At 49.4% G+C, this 21,060-nt stretch overlaps 1 protein-coding gene across 1 annotated transcript; it reads right to left on the bottom strand.

Moving 5' to 3' along the window:
- Window positions 1–3,955: 3,955 nt before the first annotated feature.
- Window positions 3,956–20,837, bottom strand: LOC128728640 (uncharacterized). Its single transcript, XM_053822271.1, has 6 exons — window positions 20,780–20,837; window positions 14,166–14,308; window positions 6,679–7,200; window positions 6,486–6,615; window positions 6,135–6,278; window positions 3,956–4,245 (listed from the first exon to the last, which is right to left on the bottom strand). Exons 1-6 carry the CDS (start codon window positions 20,835–20,837, stop codon window positions 3,956–3,958), a joined length of 1,287 nt encoding a protein of 428 aa, XP_053678246.1.
- Between the last annotated feature and the right edge of the window lie 223 nt (window positions 20,838–21,060).

Below are 21,060 nucleotides of genomic sequence, written 5' to 3'. Positions count from 1 at the left end.
AAGTAAAAATAGAGAACGTAAACTAGTAAGCATTATCGATCATCCGCAGTAGGGCAAAGCTGAAGTGCAGTATCGGTGATAAGACCGGACTGGCTGTAACTTGGTATGATGTGTTGTGGAGGCGTGTTTTCTCAGATACGAATCTAGACATCGAGGACATGGCGCTAGCTACAAAATCCAAATTTTGCCCGTTTTAGAGCCGGTACCGGTGCTTGCTCGGTAGTGTGTAATTAGCTTGGCTGCCTCTTAAGGGTTGGGATAATTTGATAGTACCTGATATGGCTGTATATAGTCGGTGCCAAAGTGACAGTGTATCTTTGGTTCCTGCATTTGGTTTATCTATTTAGGAGGTACCGTTCGTGCACTAGCTCCTGGTCTAACATTACCTTCCAACTAACGTGCTGGTGGAGGATCACGAACCCAACCGCGAAATTGACGCGCCAGTGCGTAGTGGTAATAGTATCCGCTGGTAGCAGTAGTTTGTAGCACATTATTACTAGCAGTTTGTGATAGCAGTTTGTTCGGTATATGACGCCCATCGTACAATGGTTCGATATCAGGGAGTAAGTGTAAGCAGCAAAAAGCGGCGACGATTCTGTTCCTGACTCCTGTGACCTACTCCGTCACCGGTGTTAGGTTCTTGGACGTACCGTCGCCATGGATAAAGACGCCTAGCAGAACATTGCTCAGACATTGGCATGGACGTTACCGACCAATGCCTAATATAGCAACCATAAGCGACCTTCTGCCAGCAACCGACTTATCCTTGAAGTTCTCAGGACCAACAACTACTAGGCCTCCCCATCGATCAATGCGTCGTACTACCAGCGTTTCTATTTGCGCTCAGCAATTCCTTGCAGTTGCTTTACTGTTACTCTCCGTTTTTTTTTGTTTTCCATTTATATGTCACTGGTGTGAGACATTTTCCTCGGAACCGCCACTAGGCGTCAAGCAGCTGCCTCTCCGGGCTCGGTCTCTCCATCTACGTACGTTTGATATCAACATTAACAACAACCATCGTGCACCTGAACGGGTAAGCTACCATCGCAAAAACGCTTTTTAATATAAAAAGCGGCGATCTCTAAGTGTACAACGGTCCGCCAGTCGAATTTCTTTGTACATCAGAGTCTGCTCGATCGATTTTTTTTTGTTTCTATTTCATCAGTTCGTCCTCGCTACCTGTTTCGATTTCCTGTTTTTTTTTACACACATGTATGCACAAACGGAGCCGTTTGTCGCATGCCATATCCACCTGCTACTGCTTTCTTCCCGTATTTTGATATTCACCTGCACGGACTCGTACCGCACACTCATAGCTCCTTTGTTTTGCCCAAATCGAGCGACCTATTAGTGGCTACTCTTTACACTACGTTAGTATTTCTGTTTACGTGTATATGTATAATTACGCAGCCCTTCCTTCAGAACACACGTTCACCGCTCCCTTGAATCACCTGACGCTTTTTTCTACCATTTTTTTTCTCGTCCCGCTCCAGTCAGCTTTACATGTGTTAGATCGCATCTCAGCACAAAAGCTTGCAAAAGCAAATTGTCGCACGGTGAGCCGGCGTGACTTACGATTATAAAGGCGGTTAAGGATGTACGATGGTTTGCTGTTTTTTTTTCTCATTTTTAAATGCTTCGCTCGTGCGTATCGAATGACTTGACAGATGAGCCGGCACAGATAAGCCGCTGTCAGCTACTCACCGAAAGTTACGCCGATCTAGTAGAGTGCGAGGTTGTGAAAGCGCTGTCACAACCGTTAAAGTATAGCAATGGTAAATAGCAATAGATAATTGGCATCTGAAACTGCGCAAATCATGCGATGTGTGTATGTCAATGAGCGTGTGTTTGTGAGCACGTGTGTGTGTGTGTGTATTTAAGTGAGTGTTTTACTTTACTTGTTATTATTATTGTTCGTCATAAGATCAAAGCTCGCCCGGTTTGTCAATCACCATTCAGGTTCCAGGAGAACTGCCCTCCTGAAAATGGGGGCTAATCTAACCTTCACGGATGTGAACACGAGTTCTCGGGAATGGATGGTAGAAACTGTGCTATAGTACAGCAGGAGTACATCCGGTCACTGTGTGACAGATCAGACTTTTACATGCTACTTGGATCCTTCTCGTAATGAATCGTTCAGTCGGGGGTTTCGTGTAGAACACGGCAACTGCATACGGCCATACTCAACCATCAGTCATCGTTCGTGAACCGAGCTCACTCACAAACGTGCGTGATCACTCGGACAACGGACATTAAAACCTGCACATCCTCCGGTGCTGAGAAGCTGCAGCTCAGTCCACCTTGTATAGCGTAGTCCGCGGGAACATCCGGGAACGTCCCGGTTCTTATTCAAGAGCGAACAACTTTGGTTATTTATGAGCCTTAAAGTGTGCCAAAAAAAGCAGCTGATCAGCACAAATTCAGATGAGATGCAATCGAGAGGTTAAGCATGAAAAGACAAGCATATGTGTAAGTACGAGATATCAATGCAAGCAAAACCAAACATCGAGATCATATGACTCTTGGCGGGTCCATGGCAGAAGACAGCAACTATCGCTGAGGACGTCCTAAGCACTATCTCACTCATCTTACGGTTTGATTGGCGTGGGAGTCTTCGAAGCGTCTAGATTTCGACCGTTTTGCTACTCCAACCACTCGCCATTATGCGCCATTATGTATAATTGAAACGTGTTCCTCCGTGGTGAAAAGCTAACATGTGCCAGTTTCTTCACGTTCGTATCGCGCGAAAGCCTTACTCTAGCTGCGTGGGGGTGTGTTCTTATTTCTTAAACGTTACCTTACAAGTACACTCATCCGCTACGGTGCGATTGCCAGCGAGCGTCTACTCGAGAGGGCCTCTTATAATACTTCATTATCGTACTTTCACTCATCGTTTGCATGCATGGCTAAGCGTACCGAGGAAGTTTCGAGCGCAAAATCAGAAGTGTCCGTACGCCTTATGCCCACCACGCCAATATGCAGGGGGTGGGTTCTAGTAAATGCCGCGGCCTGGTATGGTTCGGCGCACGTTTATTATTGTATCAGCGATCACTTGCGCCCCGAGCTGTAGTCCGGGGACGGGTCGAAAAACGTTCAAGTCTTCCGCACGTCATGATAACCCCGGAGGTCACTCTGCGACCGCACTGGTATGTGGGCTTGAACATCCCGAGGGCTCTCTCGTCGGCCTTATACGCTATCCATTCTATCAGTCGAGTTTGCGGAATGAATAGTTTGACTGTGTTCTCGGTTTACCTTAACCGGGTCTCGCAAAATAGGCCAGGCGGAACGTCCAGAGACGTGGAATGTGTTGCGTGAACTCAACCTCTTGGGTTGTCGTACCGATTCGAGCTCAGGTCCGGCCTTTGATGGTTCTCATCTTATCGTTGCCGTAACGACTCCTGGCCTTCACTGGGCCACGAACGGGAAACGCAAACATAAAAAAAAACTAGGAACGCAACACAAAACGCAAAGGCACATCGAAAGAACTGAACTAACCTGGCGGTGCTTGACGTAGTGTTCCACCACCAGCGGCTCAGCGTGTGCCACACGAGTGCCACGTCGATTCCTGGCGATGGCGTGGACTTCACGACAGCTTCTGGAATCCTGACATCTTCTTGTATGTCAGAAGGTCTAGGTACCACTGGCTGCCGGTATGCCTGCACGAACACGATGTCCGTACCCTAGTTTTGCTTGAATATGTATGTGTTTTTATGTGTGTGTTGTTGGTGGTTGGGTGTATGCGTTTTAGGGTGTAGATGCGCCGGAGCTGATTGCTCTCCTAAGTACAAAGGTTTGTGGTGGCAAAATTCACGCCACCAAATCTCGGGCCCTCCTTCTTCTCTTGCCATCAGCGGGCCCGCAATCTCCCCCGACACCGGCACCGCGTCTCGCCACCGGGATCGAACCCCTTTTTGGGCATTCAGTAGTACACGGAGTCCTCGGGAAATACTTTCACTCAAATCCGCTTGATCGTGTTGCCGGTAAAGAAGATCGACATGCGCCGGCTGAACGTCATCGGTTCCTCGTCATCCTCGTCGTCATCCTCGTCGTCGTCGTCGCCACCGACGCCGCCATTCCCACCGGTACCGTCGTGGCCGTGGCTCCGATAACGGTTGTACGGCAACGTGCGCGGTATCGGCGGCGACAGCGGGTTCTGCCCCTGGTCGTCCGAATCGCAGAAGCCCGGATTCAGGATGATGTTCGGCACCAGCTCGAGACTGTCCAGCTCCTCGTCCTTATCGTTGGCTGTACGTGTGCGACAACGACCGCGCGTTGACAGATGGTCGTTGACAGTTCGGTAGTAACACCCGTTGACAGGTCGCCGCGCGCAAACGCACGTGATACGCGATTTCGTTATATTTATGGCATTGGTTACGGGAGTGTTTGTTTTTTTTTCGTTGTAGCAGATATTATTTTAAGTTTGATTTTTTGTTTGTTTCGGTAACCGAACGACGGCGCGGTTTCGTTTGCAAGAGTGAAGGGAAATGTGAGAGCGGAAAAACCATGTTAGAGAGACAGTTGCGTGCAGCGCTACCGGCCTGCTGCCGTTTCGGGGTTATGCTATGGCAAGATTGCTGGCTTGTATCGTGTGAGCGTGTGATGTTGGGATGTGATAGGAACGGAGAGGTGTTGGTGGCTGTGCGGGAGCAAGGAGCGGTGGAAATGCTACACAGTTACGGGTACGATTCATGATAACACTCTCTCTCTGGTCACAACACACGAAAACAGAAACAGAAATGCTAGGCACTAGAGGAATATTGGGAACTATTCGCTCCGCTCGCAGGGGCGGTTCAGCGAGGTTACTGTAACGTTCTCAACATCGACAAAGCCACGACACGCACACACGAACACGCTTCCGAGGGGCACAGGTTTACTCCACAGGAGCTAACGGGTCCAGTTCTCCACCTGCGAAATGCTTCGGTTGCCTCTACGAGGATCATACCGTGGTCACACGTGTGTAAGTATGTACCCTGAGCTTTCGTTTTCTTCAAAAATAATCCACCTTCTCGTTTTCGGATCATTGTGGAAGTGTTGAGCTTTGTTTGCTGCGCACCGCAACCGATCTACTGCGTAATACGACAACGGGAAACACACAAACTATGGAATCGAGACTACGAAACGAAGAAGATAAAAACTTAAACAAAAGCAGAGATATGGACATTATGATATGGGAAAACAAAACCAAACGGCTTGTACACAGCATGGTGGTAAACTCAAATATTAAAACAGAATGAAACGGACAGAAAGAAAACAAAAAAAGAGAGTCATTGCGTATTTTTGAAGACTTTGTTTTCGTATCGAATAGTTGTAACATTATGTCGGAAATAATAAACGAAAACAAAACCATAGTTTAATCAGGTTCCGCTACTTGCTCTACGTTTACAGCTTATCAATCGCTATCGGTCTACAGCTAATGGTGGTCTACTGGGATCTAAACTAAACATCGATCGTTCGCAGCACCGCAGACGGGACGCCAGCAGGATGGGAGAGCTCTTGGTACTGAGAAAATAAAAATAGAGTGAGTGAGGAAGAGAGAGAGAGAGAGAGAGAGAGAGAGAGAGAGAGAGAGAGAGAGAGAAGAACGACACAAAGGAGAGGAAGCCGTTTTTGGCGAAGGGATAGCTGTTTGGGGGAGAGTACGAGGTACAAAACTTTGCACTACGCGAGCACTAAACCAGCGAGAGTATGTTTCGCCTCGAGGCTCTACAAGGGAGGCTACGCCAGCGTAGAACACACTGTAGATGACGTTATATAAATTACTAACTGAGACTAAGAACTACTAGAGAAGCTAAAATTTAATATTAGAATATAGGAAAAGTTTTAAACCAGAGAATCTAAGGGTGAGAATAACATGCCATGCCGCTAGGTGAGCGGATATTCCGTAGGCAAACATAAACAATAAAATTAACATCTTGGAAGGTAAACGAAACGAAATCGGCGCTATCTACTACAAAGCAACCGCTGCGAAATGCAGTGGCAGTCCTGAACTAAGTTTGCATGGGAAGTATATGACGGGAGCGTGGGATGGAGAAGGAGGAGAAAGCTAGCACAATCCCTTGGGTAAAAGGAAGGGGCTACGCGCAACGCAAAACCGGGTAAAGGCTAGCAACGGTGAGAAAAATCAATTATACTACCGGCAGGCTCACGGCACTCCTTGTATAGCACGATGCAGGTGCCAAGTGACAGGATGACAAGCGTCCCCATGACGATGCCGACAGCCGCTATCCAGACACGGGTGTCAAAGTTCTTCGCGTCAATCATGATGCGCCGGACGAGATCTATGTGTGCGAAAGATGGGAGCAAAAGAGAGAAATAGGAGCGTGGAAGAATGAATTGGCATTGTAGTACACCACACGATGAGCAAGAACTAAGTTATACAGGAAGTCATCACAGAATCGACAGCTCTCATGCAACCACTTTGCAGTCATGTTGACAGCTGTCAACGCAGAGTCGCTACGTGATGACAGCAGGTTAAAGACACACACCTTTCTCCTCCATGCGCGGTTGGGTCGTCGCGAGGATGGTCACAATTTCGCCGGCCCCGAGCTGGTTGTTGCCCCAGATGCGAAACTCATACGTCGTGTTCGGGATCAGATGATAGATCTCAAGTTGACGCTGTAAACAAAAACCAATGAGCGCTAGTGGAATGGCCACCGAAGGTGTGCATGCGATCCTTACCGCGTTTGGGCTGATGTGGCGCGGATCAATCGTTTCCCAAGGCAACTCCGGTGCGGCGGTGACATTTTCACTGACGGATGTGTCACGCATCCGGCGCATCTCGGCGGTGAAGTCACGGATCGCGTACCCACCCGTCCGGTTTGGCATCACCTCCCACACCAGCACGGCGATGATGGTGGAGGCACGGACGTAGAAGTTCGACACCGCCAGCGGTGGCGTTCGCACCTTCACGTTCACCTTCAACAGCTCGACGAAGTGCTCCTCAGTCACCGAAACTGCTGCACCGTCCAAGCTGTCGGGCTCGTACGGATCTGCTGTTGAGTTCTCGTAGCCGGAACTTGTGTCACCCGGTTCGTACGAGGATCCTGACGTAGCGGAACCAGGTGAGGAGCCAGTGTCGTTGCCACCACTGTCTACTTCTTCCAGTACGGCCACTGTTGTGAGGGTTGGTATCGCTGCTGAACAGGTATACCGGCCACTATCCCTAGCCGTCAAGTTCGTTAGAACAAGCGAACCATCCGTCTGCAGTTCGAGGAAACGAGGTGAAGGAGAAAGAAGAAGAGCAAGTGGAAAAACAAAGCACAGCAAAAACGTCAATCAAAGGGTTTGTGTCGTAAACTTGTCAGATGGCATAGCGCTTTACGTTTTGTACCGGAATCGAAACGTAATCAAACCTTTCTCCAGGGAGGGAAAATATCTTTCTTCGTCAAATCCATATCCTTTTCCTTTTCCCTTTCCCTTCCCTTCCTTCCTTTTCCATCCCTTTATCCCCCTCTAACTGCCCTTGAAAAAGGGGTCGAACTCCTGTGCAAACTGTGACAGGGCACGCAACGTCTAAAAGGGGCACCCGCTCGGCGTTTATTCGCTTTCACCATGCGAAGGATCTTTGCGCACTTGACCGTACCCCCGGCCGGTGGTAAGAAAATCAATCGAACGCTGAGCCCCTTTCAAAGAGGGATGGAAAGCGAGACAGCGACGGAAAGAGCCACTAGACGCGCGAATGGTGGGACGCTGAAGCGAGATAAATACCACTCCCAGCAAAAGCGAACATTTTCATGGGAAGCATGTTTGAGATTCCTTTCAATCAAGCAAATTATGAATCGGGCGGGCAAAGTCGGCAAACATCTGTAGCTTAACGGTGATTGACATGCCGAGAGGTTCTTATAACGTTTTTGTTGTGCTTTCGGCTTTTTGCCAAGAGGCGGGATGTCTCTCTGGGTGTGTTTCATGCCGCACCAGGAGGCGATCCGTTTCATTTCGCTATCATTGCGCACGTTCATGTGTCCCGGGTACTAATGAAGTTGGTTCGCAGCATCGATGGAGACGCCTGGTGGGGGTTTGGAGGCTGATGGAGGCGCATGGTGGGTTTCAGAATCTGATGGAGGCGCATGGTGGGTTTCGGAAGCACATGGAGACGAGTGAGGGAAGGGAAGGGAGGGGGTTTGAACTCTGATGGAGGCGCATGGTGACGTGCAGAAGCTGATGGAGGCGCATGGTGGGTTTCAGTACCACATGGAGACGCCTGGTGGGGTTTTGGGCCGTGGTGGAGACGCCTGGTAGATTTCAATTTATCGGAATATGAACCATCTCCATTTCATTCATTCATCACAATCCCATCCCATTGCGATGTTTCAGTGCACAGACGGGTGGATGGAGAAGAAAACGAGTGCATTGATTTCTCTCTACCTTTTACCGGCTTTAATCATCCCCCGGACCTGACCTAGCCCCACGGTGATGGCTGCTGGTTATGAATATCATCGTCAGCCCTTCTCATTCGCTTGCCGGATACGCTGGGAAGCCAGGCAATTTATAGCACAGGCATAGGGCGGCGTTTATTTTGCAACAAGACACCCTTAATGGAGCGGAGACCGAGCGTCACCATAGCGGTGGCAATATCTGGGTAACGGGAACTGTGAAAACGGGTTTCAAATGAATCATAAATGCACGTTATAATGATGCAGAAAGCGAAGCACTGAACCGAAGCTTGGTTTTTCCTGCAATCGATAAAACATCACCAGAGAACGCATTCTTCCTCGCTGGGAATTTTTTGAAACAGCACTAATTTGAACCGGCTTGCGGTAATTCTCCAAAAAACTCATTTCATGCCACCAACTCATCCAAACAGCTCCATGGAATTATGGCGCCAAGCTCTTTTCTTCAAAACGGTGTGAGCGCGTTTTTATGTGGAATACGTTAATAGAATTCAATTACCTTTGCTCGGAGATTGAAAAGCGAAATAAATAAAAAAGCACCCGCACAAAATCAAGTAAAACGTAGAACCGGAATGCAAGAAGCGCGCTATTTTAAGAAGCACCGTGAAAGCACTTCCCAAGTCGAGCGCTCTGAAATCGGAAACCGGTGAAGCGCCGCGCCAATTCGTTTAAGTACTGCGCTGTTCATTTTTGAACGACGCGCAAAAGGAAATAAAACACGGTGCAACTCAAGAGCCGACACCACTTTTTTCTTTGTTTTCGAAAGGTTGCCACGGCAGGTGTTCAGCGGGGTTTTGCTGGAATCAATCAAACTGCTGGCACCATTCAACGCGCCTGACGACGACAGTAGCAAGCATTTTGCATCTCTTCGCTCGAATCCACCGGAAATCGGCCAGAAGACCCCGGCGTTTGAGAGGAGCCTTTTGTTTCTTCTTTATTCTGTTTCATCCAATCATTACCGAGACTGTTTTTTTTTATTTGCAAGGCTGCCTTCAGCGACAGGTGGCAGGATATTTGCTCACGGCGAGTATAAATCGGATTTTATCTTATTTTTAAACTCGGTGTGGTTGGCGAAGAAACTCAGCGCGAGGGAAGGATATGGAAATGTGAATCATAAAACAACACTTCCGCCTCGAGCTCCGGGAATATCTGCGGATGTCGAACGTAAAACGCAACATCTGGCAGAGAGTGCTTATTTGACATGCACGGCCCACCATCGCATTTTCCGCCCGCAGTAAGTGGATGTATGTGAAATCGCGCAAAAGGAAATGATATATCATCCGAATTTATGAGCCTCTGTAAACTTACCACAATCGATAAGCCGCTCGAGCGGGCATACTCATAATTACATCGGAAAAGAAGCTAATTAATGCGACGAGTAGGGGTTGGTTTTTCCATCCCCAAGCGGTGTTTTTTTCTTTCAAAATTCCGTATGAAAACACCACCACTACCGGCACACGGCAAGTGTTTAATTATGTACGCTCGCAGGCTGCGGGCTCGGTTTCTATTTGCTTTGCGCTTTACGGCTGACCTACCGGGCGCCTCCATCGTCCTTTTTTGGTCGTGGTTCGCGGCAAGCAGTTGCGATGTCCCCACGAACCTTTCCCGCCGGCTTTTACTCGCTTGTGCTCGTTGGGTAAACACAAACAACGCCCACCCACGGTTGCCACCGGTCGACCACCGGGTGTCGGTGAGAAACGGCAGCCCATCCTGGTCCTGCGAGAACAGCAACATCGCATTTTGCGCCCGTATGGCTTGTGGAGCGCTGGCATCGATCTGTTGTGCCGGTTGGACGAGCCGGTGAAGGTGCGAAACCTTGCTGTATTACATGCTGACATAATGGCATCCTTTTTTTTCTTATTTCTTTTTTTCTTCAACACGATTTCAAATTTACTGTTTACTTCCATAATTGGCACGAATGTCACTCCATAAGGCGTGTGAGTGTGCGATTATAGTGCTTTTGTTTGGATAGCCGGAAGCTTTTGCTTTCCCATCTTGCAAAGTGCTCACGCTCCAGCTAATGTGCGCCCTTCAAGCGATCGATTAAGCGCTGCCAATCCACGAACGAGCCGCAAGAACCCAAGCGGTAAGTGGAAAATGGCGACCGAATTCGATACATTAATTGTGGCCCATTTCTCGGTCCGGATGTTTGCGAAATTGATTACGCTTGGCCTTCGCTACATTATGCGCCTTTGCGTGTTATTCTAGGGCGCCGGAAAATCGACGATACGGCCCAGTTTTATTATGCTCTTATGCCGGATGGAATCGACAAACCGGCGTTCCAAAAAAAGGGACCCAGTTAGCTTTACCCGTTTACTGTTACGCCGCATTCCGTTCCGCTAAGTCAATGCCAAAAATGAAACCAAATGGACTTGATTTGCCAAAAAGAAAAGCCGGCCGCGGATGCGATGTCACGATGCCAAGGTTATTCGCTGCTTCGTCGCTGGTGCTCGAACTGGGAACCACATTGCATAACCACCAGGCACACTGAACGGGGGTGAGTATTGCGTTTTCCACCTCGCACCGAGTTTTGGGGTGTCATCTTAGAGTTATCGTTTTTTTTCTCTCTTCCCCACAGCGTGAGCGAAAAGATAATACAAATAGAAAGTGTGGTTGGAGTGACGGTCAAAAAATGACACAGTAAAAGAATGGGGAACGGGTGGAAAAAAATCCGAGCTCCTCGCGGGTGTGCCAAGCTAGGAAAATTTGATTCCATTTTGTCCACCCACCCCAGCTCTGTGACGCCGCAATCTCGATTGGGGAAGGATACGTTGGCTTTATTTTACGCTGACACAGAGCAAGAACGGTTTGTGCGCGGTAGGTCCTTACTGGGTTCCGTCACGCTCGTAAGTAGTCATAATGAGGGCAATGATTTACGGAGCTGACGGCCTCGGGCGTGCGTTCGCGGGAAGCGCAAATTATCCCACTGTCTCGCAGCAGGTCCTTCGTCCGACGGTAAATCAAATGTGAGCCTCGCACGCTGGGGGATCGTAAACTTTACCTAAGCAAACACGTCCGTGCCCGTGCGAGAACGTATACGGCAAAGACTTCCGAGCTTTAAAAGTCTGACAAATGTTCTATCGATTCGAAGGAGGCCATACTTTTTTGCTTCTCTCCTGTTGGAGTGCAGCTTTAGTGACGCCGTTTCGTTTGGAGGAGATTTTATTATGCTTCTGTTCTGCTTTGAACACCGTACGAACAGTGGGAGAGGATTAGCGAACGCTTGTTGGCGTTGTGTTTGCGTGCCTGGAGCTAATTAAAATATGGAAGCACACGGGCTGGCGTGCTCTCGTGAGGAGGAAAAAGCTCTCGTTCCCCAAAAAAAAAAAATACAGCACCAACCACATAAATACCATGCGCGTGAAATAGTTCAGATTTCAAGCTTATCGGTCTGGTGGTAAGCGGCAACTAATGAAAACTCTTCTGGATTCATTATATGCTTCACTTTATGGTCGTGAAGGAGAAGAAAATGGTCATGAGAAGAAGGAAGAGATGAAAGAAGAGAAGGAGAAACAAACGAGACAAATAATAAAACACATCCCGACCATTTGCTTTTGGGCAGCGCTTTGCTGACGATGGAAATCCGTTGCGAGCCCGCAGAAGAGTATTTCACATCCACGACCTGAATGCCCCTGAATGGTAGGCAGCCCGCGAGAAGCGCGCTCGGGTTTTTTTTACGAGCGATGCTTAAAATCCATCTATTATTTCCAGCAAACTATGCACAACTACGAGATGGTCGGTGCTACACCATCGCGCTTGAATAAGTTTTGTGTTTTTTTTTCATCAATCCTGTTTGTCAGTTCTTCGTCGTTCCAGCTCGTGTAGCGACAAAAAAAATCCTGCGCGCCTGAAAGGTAGGTGATCCGCATTGACGTAGCGACACTACATCGCATCGAGCGGCTAGAAAGCAGCGCAAATAACGGAACACGAACGATGTAGACAGCGTGTGATAAGCTTCACCATGAAAGTCATCCACGGCATCAGCTATGTTGTCACGGTGGGTTGCCCCTTTGGGGGTGGAATTTAAATGGAATGATTCTCGATTTTCTCATGCACGAGCCGGCATCGTCGATCCGGGTGGGTTGAAACTATCCCAGAAGCAAGGCTGACGGAAGCAGAAGGTGATTTTCTTTGTTTCATTACCGCTTGCTTCGGTGCCCTTCGCGGCATGTTCCTTGCGCTGGAATCGGTTCACAGGGTGGCATGTTGCAACAAATTCATTAGCGCGAAAGCATGCTGCCGGTTCACAGCCAACACAATGAGCAAACCCCGCTTCCACGAAGAGTCGTAAGACCGTTACGGTTATCTCCTCACCGAAACCATTTCCTTGCGTCCATTTCCATCCGAGTGGGTTCGCAAGATGCTTGGCTTGAAAATAAGTGCAACAACGACAGCAACAGGCGCTCGTGTGGGTTGAGAAGCGCAAGGAACGCCCAATGTTTGATACACTGCTGCAAAAGCTTCTGTGCAAGAGCTAAAGAATCTCCGCCACCGTTAGAATGGTGGTTTTTAGTTCACATTTCCTTTACCCACTCGCAAGTGCTCGCATCCTGGTGCCATGATCACCGCGGGATGTTGCACCGGAGACAAAGGACGTACCATAGAACAATGGAATCCATTTCCCTGAGCACACAACACCCGCGACCTGCGGCAGAACCTCGGCACAACAAGGGTGATGAAACCCGCGGAACCCATTGTTTCCGTTGGTTCTGGCGGTTTTCGACATTGCGCGTTGTTTTCCCGCCTGCTGCTTGACGTTCGCGTGTGAAAATCCGGTGCTCCATTTCAGGAGGTAGATAGAGGGGAGATGCTGGCAGATACGTGCGGGAGTACATGTCACGGAAATTGCGTTGAGATCGTTGCCAGAGTTGAGCTGAATGTTGAACCAATTAGCGTTTATCCGGTGCTGGACAACGCGAAAACAAACGCGTGCGCGATTATTTGCGTTTGTGGGTTTTGCGTTTATACGCACCAGTTCATTGCTGGTGGCGCATTCAAAGTGTTACGCTTTTGCAATGCTATTGCAAACCCACGCAGCCACCCAAGCAGCCAGATAGGGGCACTAGAACGTCGCACATTTCACCAGTAGTACGTTTAAAAGTCCCACACGTCGCCTTGTGGACGTTTTGTCGTCCGATCCGATGAGGGAAAAGCGATACGCTCTGCGGGTGACCTGTTGACATGGGGTTTTGGGCACCGGGTATTGGGTCCAGGTCAGGTCCACCTAAGCACGAACAATGGGCGACCAGATTCCACCGGTGCCCGGTCGATATGCTCTGGCACGATCAACTTTAGGCGACGTTTTACGCTCGACCGACCAACGGAACGAATCCACCCCCTTTCTGAAAGGGGTGAGAGTTTCCGTGCCCTGAATGCCTTGCGTTGTTCTGGCTTCCTGTGGCTAATGCACCCGCGTTCCTGCTCGCCTGCTTTGTACGTGAAGAAAGGTCTCCAAGGGATACCGCTTTCAGTTGGGCGGTTTCGGAAAAATAGCCGACATAAAGTCCTGCAAAGTGAACCGAGGAAAAGGTGTTCCGGAGGTAGTGTACATAGCGGGAGAGGAGGTCTCCAAACGGAAGCCAACCCCCCCTATGGTCTCGAATGGCGTTTGGTTTGGGGCTGCAAAATCCCACCCCATTGGTGTAGAATTACAACGGCAGAAGGCTTTTAGTTGGGCCACTTCTTGAGCTTCCCCGAGCGCAAACTCCCTAGGTTCCTGATTGAATCAGACGTCAAACAGTGACGAACGCTCACCTTTCGGCTTTAATCACTTACCTGAAACTGGCCGACGTCCTCTCGGCGACCCTCGCGTACCCATTTGACCGGATGTTTGGAGTCACAGCGTAACGTCAGATTGCGGCCCTGGTCCACGACGTACTCCTCGAAGATGACACCGAACGACCGGGTGACGTAGATCACTGTGGAAGAGCAGAAGGACGAATCAGGCGAGCTTCCAGTGGCAGCCTACCGGCACCTCAAACCCACCACCAACAAATTGTATTATAAAACGTAAGCTTTCAAATCAACACTCCACCCATGAGGCTCGCAGGATCCTTCGAACTGCCTTCGAGCGAGAGCGTAAATTGACGATTGATTATTGATTCGATTTGCTCAAGCTGTGGGGCAGCTTTTTTCACTCTCTCTCTCTCTCTCTCTCTCTCTCTCTCTCTCTCTATTCTTTTCTCTAACATTGCAGGAACCGGAAACGAGGTTGCTTTGCTGACCCCCACGCGAAGGACCTTTAGAGTTTCAGGATCCAAAGTAAAATGAACCGCTCGATGCTAACACACAGCCTGCAGGACCTCGAGGTTGGCATGTTTGGTTGTTTTTTTCCCCCTCAAATATTAATTCCCCTTCTCACTGGCCTCACCCACTACCCCCGGGGAGCCCTTATCCATCCCTTCTGGGTCACTTTCTCTCCACACGCAGCAGGAATCAATAAGAACGAGCCCGAGGGCTTGGGCTTTAGTTTCAACCAAGCCGAGCGTCCCACTTTCCAATTCAGGCCCGCTTTTGCTTCCGAAGCAGCGTCCTTTCGTCCTTTTTGTTTGTGTGCCAGCTCCCGATGTAGTGTAATAAAACTCTGGACACTCCGTGCGATCCCTTTTACGCCCTACAGGTTCATCGGGAAGCAATGGCTTAATATTTGTGCCGCTCTTCGCGGATTCATTTGGATTTTATTCCAAATATTTCCGATGTATCAAGGATGCGATGGGGAAAACGGGACACCGGTTGGGAGGTGGTGGTGGAGCTGAAACAAGCTGAAAGCAGATCCACTCCCCCAAGAGCTGCTGGGTGTGACGGTGAAGGACGAAATCGAATTAAAACCGCTAACCAAAGAGCGACACAATTGGATTAGGACCTCGGGCGAGGAAATACATTCTAAAAACTCACACCCCTGACTCCGCCAACACATACAAGGGGTGCGAGGGAGAAAGCATGAACACCGCGAACGCGACAGAGCGCACCGACACACACACGAATGAGTTTACAGTTTTTCCGAGCTGCGCGCTCGCTTTTCTTTTCGAGGCTGTTTGGCAAATAAATTAGCGAGCGAAACTAATCCCCTCCCGGCACCGGAAGCCACGGCACGGGTGCAGTCCATGCGTTCCCCCGACCCCGCAATTCCATTTTTGGGTTGCGGGAAAAATGCGGAAGTTCACCGCCACCCAGCTCCGAAAAGGGGATGGTTGGAATTATCGATCCGGTCACTGTGGTCGATGCAACGCCACTTGTGAGGTAGAAAGCAGAACGCAAACGCAATGCTAACGCCAGCTAAAACTATACAGGCGAAGGGCTGCAAAAAAAAAATGCCCACCCCCTCAACACACACACAAGCATTGGGGAAATCAAAACGCCACCCTGTTTTGGGTTTGGCGTAGACGACATTACGTAATGCGTTTCGTTTTCGTTTTCTAAGCGTGATCGGTGTGAAAGGCAAGCCCTAGCCATTTGTTCTGAAACAACAGTGTAGCGAAGAAGGGCTGACCGTTTTCTTCACCCCCCCACCTCTCCCCTCTTTCTCATGCCTGGAGAAAGAAAAAAGGGCCCTTCAAAGGCGAGCTGGTGAAGTCACCCACAGACGGCAGCAGCTTGACGACGGAGCGAATTTTGTAACGATTTCTGTGTGACAGTCGGGAAAGGTGCGGTTGAGTTGGGGAATTTATTTTAGATTCCGAAATATAAAGGGGTTTAAGGGGAGTTATCGGAGTAAAACATTGTTCTTTTGACAGCCTCATAATAGGCATTTTTTCTGCTTTTTTTTTACTGAGTTTCCGTGAGAGAAATTTCATTCCATCTGCGACAGCTCGGGTTTTAAAAGGTGTTCACTAAATCACGTCACTACATTGATACCTTAGAAGCTTAGCGAAAATATGAAATAGATTTTATTTCATTTATCTTTGATACACACAAAAGTTAAATGAGAAAGCATTTTTTTTTCCATTTGCAAAGCGCGAAAATTCGTAGATTCATCTTTCAGATCAAGCAATAATGGGGCTTTTCTGAGAACATCATCAAAGAAGCAAAAAAAAAAGTACAATAACATACGTATACGATGAATCTAAGCTAGACCGAATGGAAATTGCAACCGTCCCTGACAACCGTTACCATCAAACAAGGGCTTAAAAATATCTCGAAGCGAAAAGACGGTCTCATTACGAGATGGCACGGCCGCCACGCTCGCAACAAAAAGCAATCTGAATTCCGGGCAACCTAAGGGCTGCCTTCATCTGTGCCATCTGCTGATGATTGCTGTTTGCCCTTCGACCACCGGCACGGGAAACTGGCACGGTTTTATGCCACCCGTCAACCAGAACTCCGAGAAGATCGAGACCGTTGCAGAGTGAATGCAATTGAGGGATGGCGAGCACATCGAGTATCTCCGACCCCATCCGAGGACGACGTCTGTGCAATTTCGTTTAATCGAGCGTCGGGTGGAGGACGCACGTGAAAACTTTTTGCAGGGCGTACAGGGCACACGCCGTTTGCCACGAGCGGACGCATGATTATAAAGATTTAATTGGGAACGAACTAATCTGCCCGCCATCGTTATAATTTCCCATCATGAACGGTGGCGTGCTGTGGTTGCATACACCCGGGCGCTACCAGACGGAGTGTCAGAAAGATGACAGATGATAACGCAATGCCCCCCTTCCAAAACAAAGCCCCCCCAAAACTCTCTTGTCTGGTTGGTTGTGTGAGCGGGAACATAATTAATCTCTGCTCGCTTGATTCGACGGTAAGCAAAAAAGTAAGAGAAGGTTAGGGATAGAAAAACCCCCCGAAAGCTCGACCCGACGCGCGTCAGACGTCACATCAAATAGACTTCAGACGTCGCCTGTAGGCGTTGATTTGGTCACGCTGGCGAAACGCTTTTACCGCGAAGGTTCGCAGTAAGCCATATTTCGTGATTTTCGCACATCGTTTCGCAATTCTTCAACCATCCCCCGTTGTGGCGTCCGCTCAGTTCTGGGAAGAGACAAACCCTAACAAACACCCCTAGCCAGTGCTCAACAGGCAGCTGCATTCGAGCTATTTGCAGCAAAGCTTTTGTGTCGCACAGCTTCCAACAGGTTGAAAGGTTGGGCGGTTTGTTGTCCTGGAATCGATTATTTCTCCCACCGTTTCGAGTGGTTCGTTTTCATTTTTTCATCCCCCATTTTTGCACCCTCCCGAGGACACTGTTTTAATCATTCTGTCGGCGCACAGGGCGCAGTCGTATGGAAAATGCAGTTCCCGGTGCTGCTGGATGATAACAAAGATATAAATAAAAAGTCCTTATTGCTTCGTGCAGTCGGTTGACAAATCCGGACCGGTTCGTCGCGTGCCAATGGGCGGTCTCTCGAGCGCGGTCGGACGCGTGGAGGAAAAACAGAAAAAAAAGTATATAAAAAAAGAGGCTCCCAGTCACATCCAATCTCAACCGGCGGGCACAATTATCGAGCGGGTTTGTGCGCCGGAAGGGACGGTTCCATCGCTTTTCCATTACATGTTTCTGCACTTGTTTCCGTTCCCAGCACCCAGCAATGGTGTGCTGTGCTGGGATGAATAGCCTTTTATGGCCGAACCTGTTGCTGCGAGATGTCGGAAGTGAGCGAATGAACGAAAAAAAAGGAAAGAAAAAGTACAGCCTCATGCGCCACACAATGACGAATTGTGGCAACGTTTAACGGAAGCTCCATCATCATGGGCGCGCCTCGCAGAAGGTCCTTTTTTTTCTCGCCCGAGCGCTCTGTCAGCCACACGTTGGGTAAGCAATTTAAAAGCCCCATTCGGCAGGTGTGTATTGTGTACGAACCGAATGGGTCCTTGATTGAATTCGTGTGTATTAATCGTGTGTCCCGGGGCATTCTGGACGAACTGCCACACCCAATTACCGATATCGCGGCCATTTGTCGTTGGTGCGTGTTACCCAACCCGATTATCCGGGCTAAACGCAAAGGACAACGACGCCATAGCAGGGGCCCCGGGAAACACGCGCTAATGTCCCCGAAGGTGGTTTGTGAAGTATTTTGAAGCAAGGGCAGAAGTTGAGAAACACCCACAATCGATACACCACCGATGAAGGTAATGCGGGTCATTAAGCGCCATTCGAAAAGGGGTAAGCACACTCGAAAGCAGCTTAGGGTAAAACGACGAATAGAAACTTCTGCTAATGCTAATCGATAAGGCTCGTTTTGGGTGTGCCCCCACCAGCAGAGGAAGGAGATTGTAAAATTAACACCACAAAACCAGAAGCACCCTCGGAGCTCCGATGGGACGTGACCATTTCCGGCGGTCCATCCCAACAGCAGCTTAAAAGCTCACCCAACTTCCGTGTGGGCGGGGAAAACATCCGCTCGAAAATCTACCTCCCCTGTCGGTGTGCGAGGGGAAAAAGGTGAATTTTCCAGCCAACGTGTGATCGGCAGAAGAGCACACCCAAGCTAGTGCCTTGAAGAGGGCTTTCATGCACTCGAGCGAGCAGAAGTAGATGAATGATTAATTGATAGTGTGCCTCGAGAGGTCGGGTCGGGTGATGGCTCCTCCTGCGTGGGAAAATTCCCCCACCCAAGCAAAGAGATAGTGAGTGATGAATTATCTACACCGTTGCGGATATCCGCAGCTTCAAAACTCCCCCCCGGTATATGTGGTAGACGCACGTTCGCCGGTTGGTTTTTTTTTGCTGAGTAATCAGTGCCATAAAGCGGATTATGCCGTTGCTGGATGATGACGAGGCTGCTGGAAAGCTTCGAGCCGTTCTGTTCGTGCTCTATCAGCCATATTTAAGCTTCAGTTTACACTCCCTCAGTCAGCGGATCTTTCGATCATGTGCTGTAACGTTTCGCTAAACATAACCCTACAAAACTGCACTTCAACCGTCAGACCTCTCCGACGCAGTTCGCAGTAACTGACCAGCAGGCGTGTACAACTGCGCTATGAAATCGACCTTGGAACCGCACAACAGCGGTCGTAGCGGTTGCCTCAACGCCCGGTACCGGTCAGTTAGCTAATGCAGCATAAATCACACCAATTTGCATGCGCGTCCATTGGCGCAGAAACCAAACGTCTAGAGCCGCACCGCCGTCTTGTGGATCGGTGAGGGAGAAGCGCGATTATCTGACCGTTGCCGATGCCGCCTGAAGGTCAAATCAATGAGCGCATCCGTCCCTGGGGGCCCGGGCGTCCATGATTTAATCTGAAGCATTAATTAAACAACCATAAAGCAGACGCGGGAGTCGAGCCGTGATCGAATTCCAGCACCGGGTGAAACATAATCCGGCCTCTTCGCTTGCTGCTCAGTCACTTTGATCTGGGTAATTTTTCCGTGATCTTGGGAATCTGCCGGTTGTAGAGGTTATGTTTTGCTTTTTTCTTTCTTTTTCGAAAGCCTTTACCATCCGCGCGTAGTGACGTGAGAGGAACCTGGCGATTGGAGCAGCATCTGGACGCGGGCAGACGTCTTAGTCACCTCAGGGAGGCGATATTTTGGTCCAACGCGAAGAAGCAAAAGTACGCCCGAATTCTGGGGTGAATTCAAGAATATCGTTCCTCCATCGTTCGCACGGTGCTGATGTAAACACCAATTAGCCGTTCTTCGAGCACATGTCGAAGAACGTACACGCGCGTGGGCGTACGCCGTACAGACGTACGCACCTGACGCGAACGCTATTATTACGCCTAAATCAATCGCGTCAAAAACGAGCAGCAAAAATGGGGATGGAATGGGAGTTTATGGGGCAGTGCGGGTTGAGATGTGAGCCTTCTACACCTCGCCATCGATTTTCACCGCCACACCGGCGGCTTTTCCGGGGGAAATTCATAATCACGCTCGTAATTCATTTTCACCACCAGACGGGGGTGTAATTTCATCCCAGCTCGCTCCAATCACACCCGCGGTCACACATTCCGGTTCCGGAATCGAATCTGGAATGTCCGAAACAGCAGGCGAATCAACTGTCGTGATAGTGGAGAGAGCGTGTGGTAGCATTCTGGCGTTATTTGCCACGGTAGAGCTGCTGGTTGAGGGTTGCGTAAGAGTCCGGACGCTTTCCGAGCTGTCCCGGTTAGAATGACGGTTGTAATGAGCAAACTCCTGCTGTGGGAGGTGTCAGGACACCCAGAGGAACCGGAGACCAAACGCTCGATCATCTGATCACCGATGCGGGGCTGAGAATTCGTAGACAGCTCCATTAGCGCCCAGCGGGCGTCTCCGTACGATGATTGATTGCTAAATAAAGGACCCGATCCGGCGACGGCATTGTAACGCGAGGTTCCGGAGGGGTTTGATTTCTTTTCTTTTCTTTTTTACTACTACCTCGAGCTCCAACGTCACGATGTATTACGACACTTGGCCACTTGGCCATTTTTTTTTTTTTGGGGGGGAAATGCCAGGTTTAGGTACTTACGGTGCATGAAAATTAAAGCATTATATAAACGACGCAGGATGCTCCTTTCGGTGAACATACTTCCATACTATTGTCGCATTTGGGCGATGCGGCGTTGGTGGGTTCTGGGGTGCCGGCGGGGTGGTAGGGTAAGAGAAGGAGAAAGGGGGGGGGAGGGCCTGGGTTGATCGAAGGGCACGTGCCGGCCGCTAGCCGCCCGTTGATGGCGCTGAAGACCGGAAAAGCTGAGAAAAGTCGCCGGAAAAACAACACCAAACCGTGTTAGGCGTTAAGCGAGGTTC

Source organism: Anopheles nili, chromosome X (genome assembly GCF_943737925.1).
Source record: "Anopheles nili chromosome X, idAnoNiliSN_F5_01, whole genome shotgun sequence".
Lineage (NCBI taxonomy): Eukaryota > Metazoa > Arthropoda > Insecta > Diptera > Culicidae > Anopheles > Anopheles nili.
This window is presented reverse-complemented; position numbering and strand designations above follow the sequence as displayed.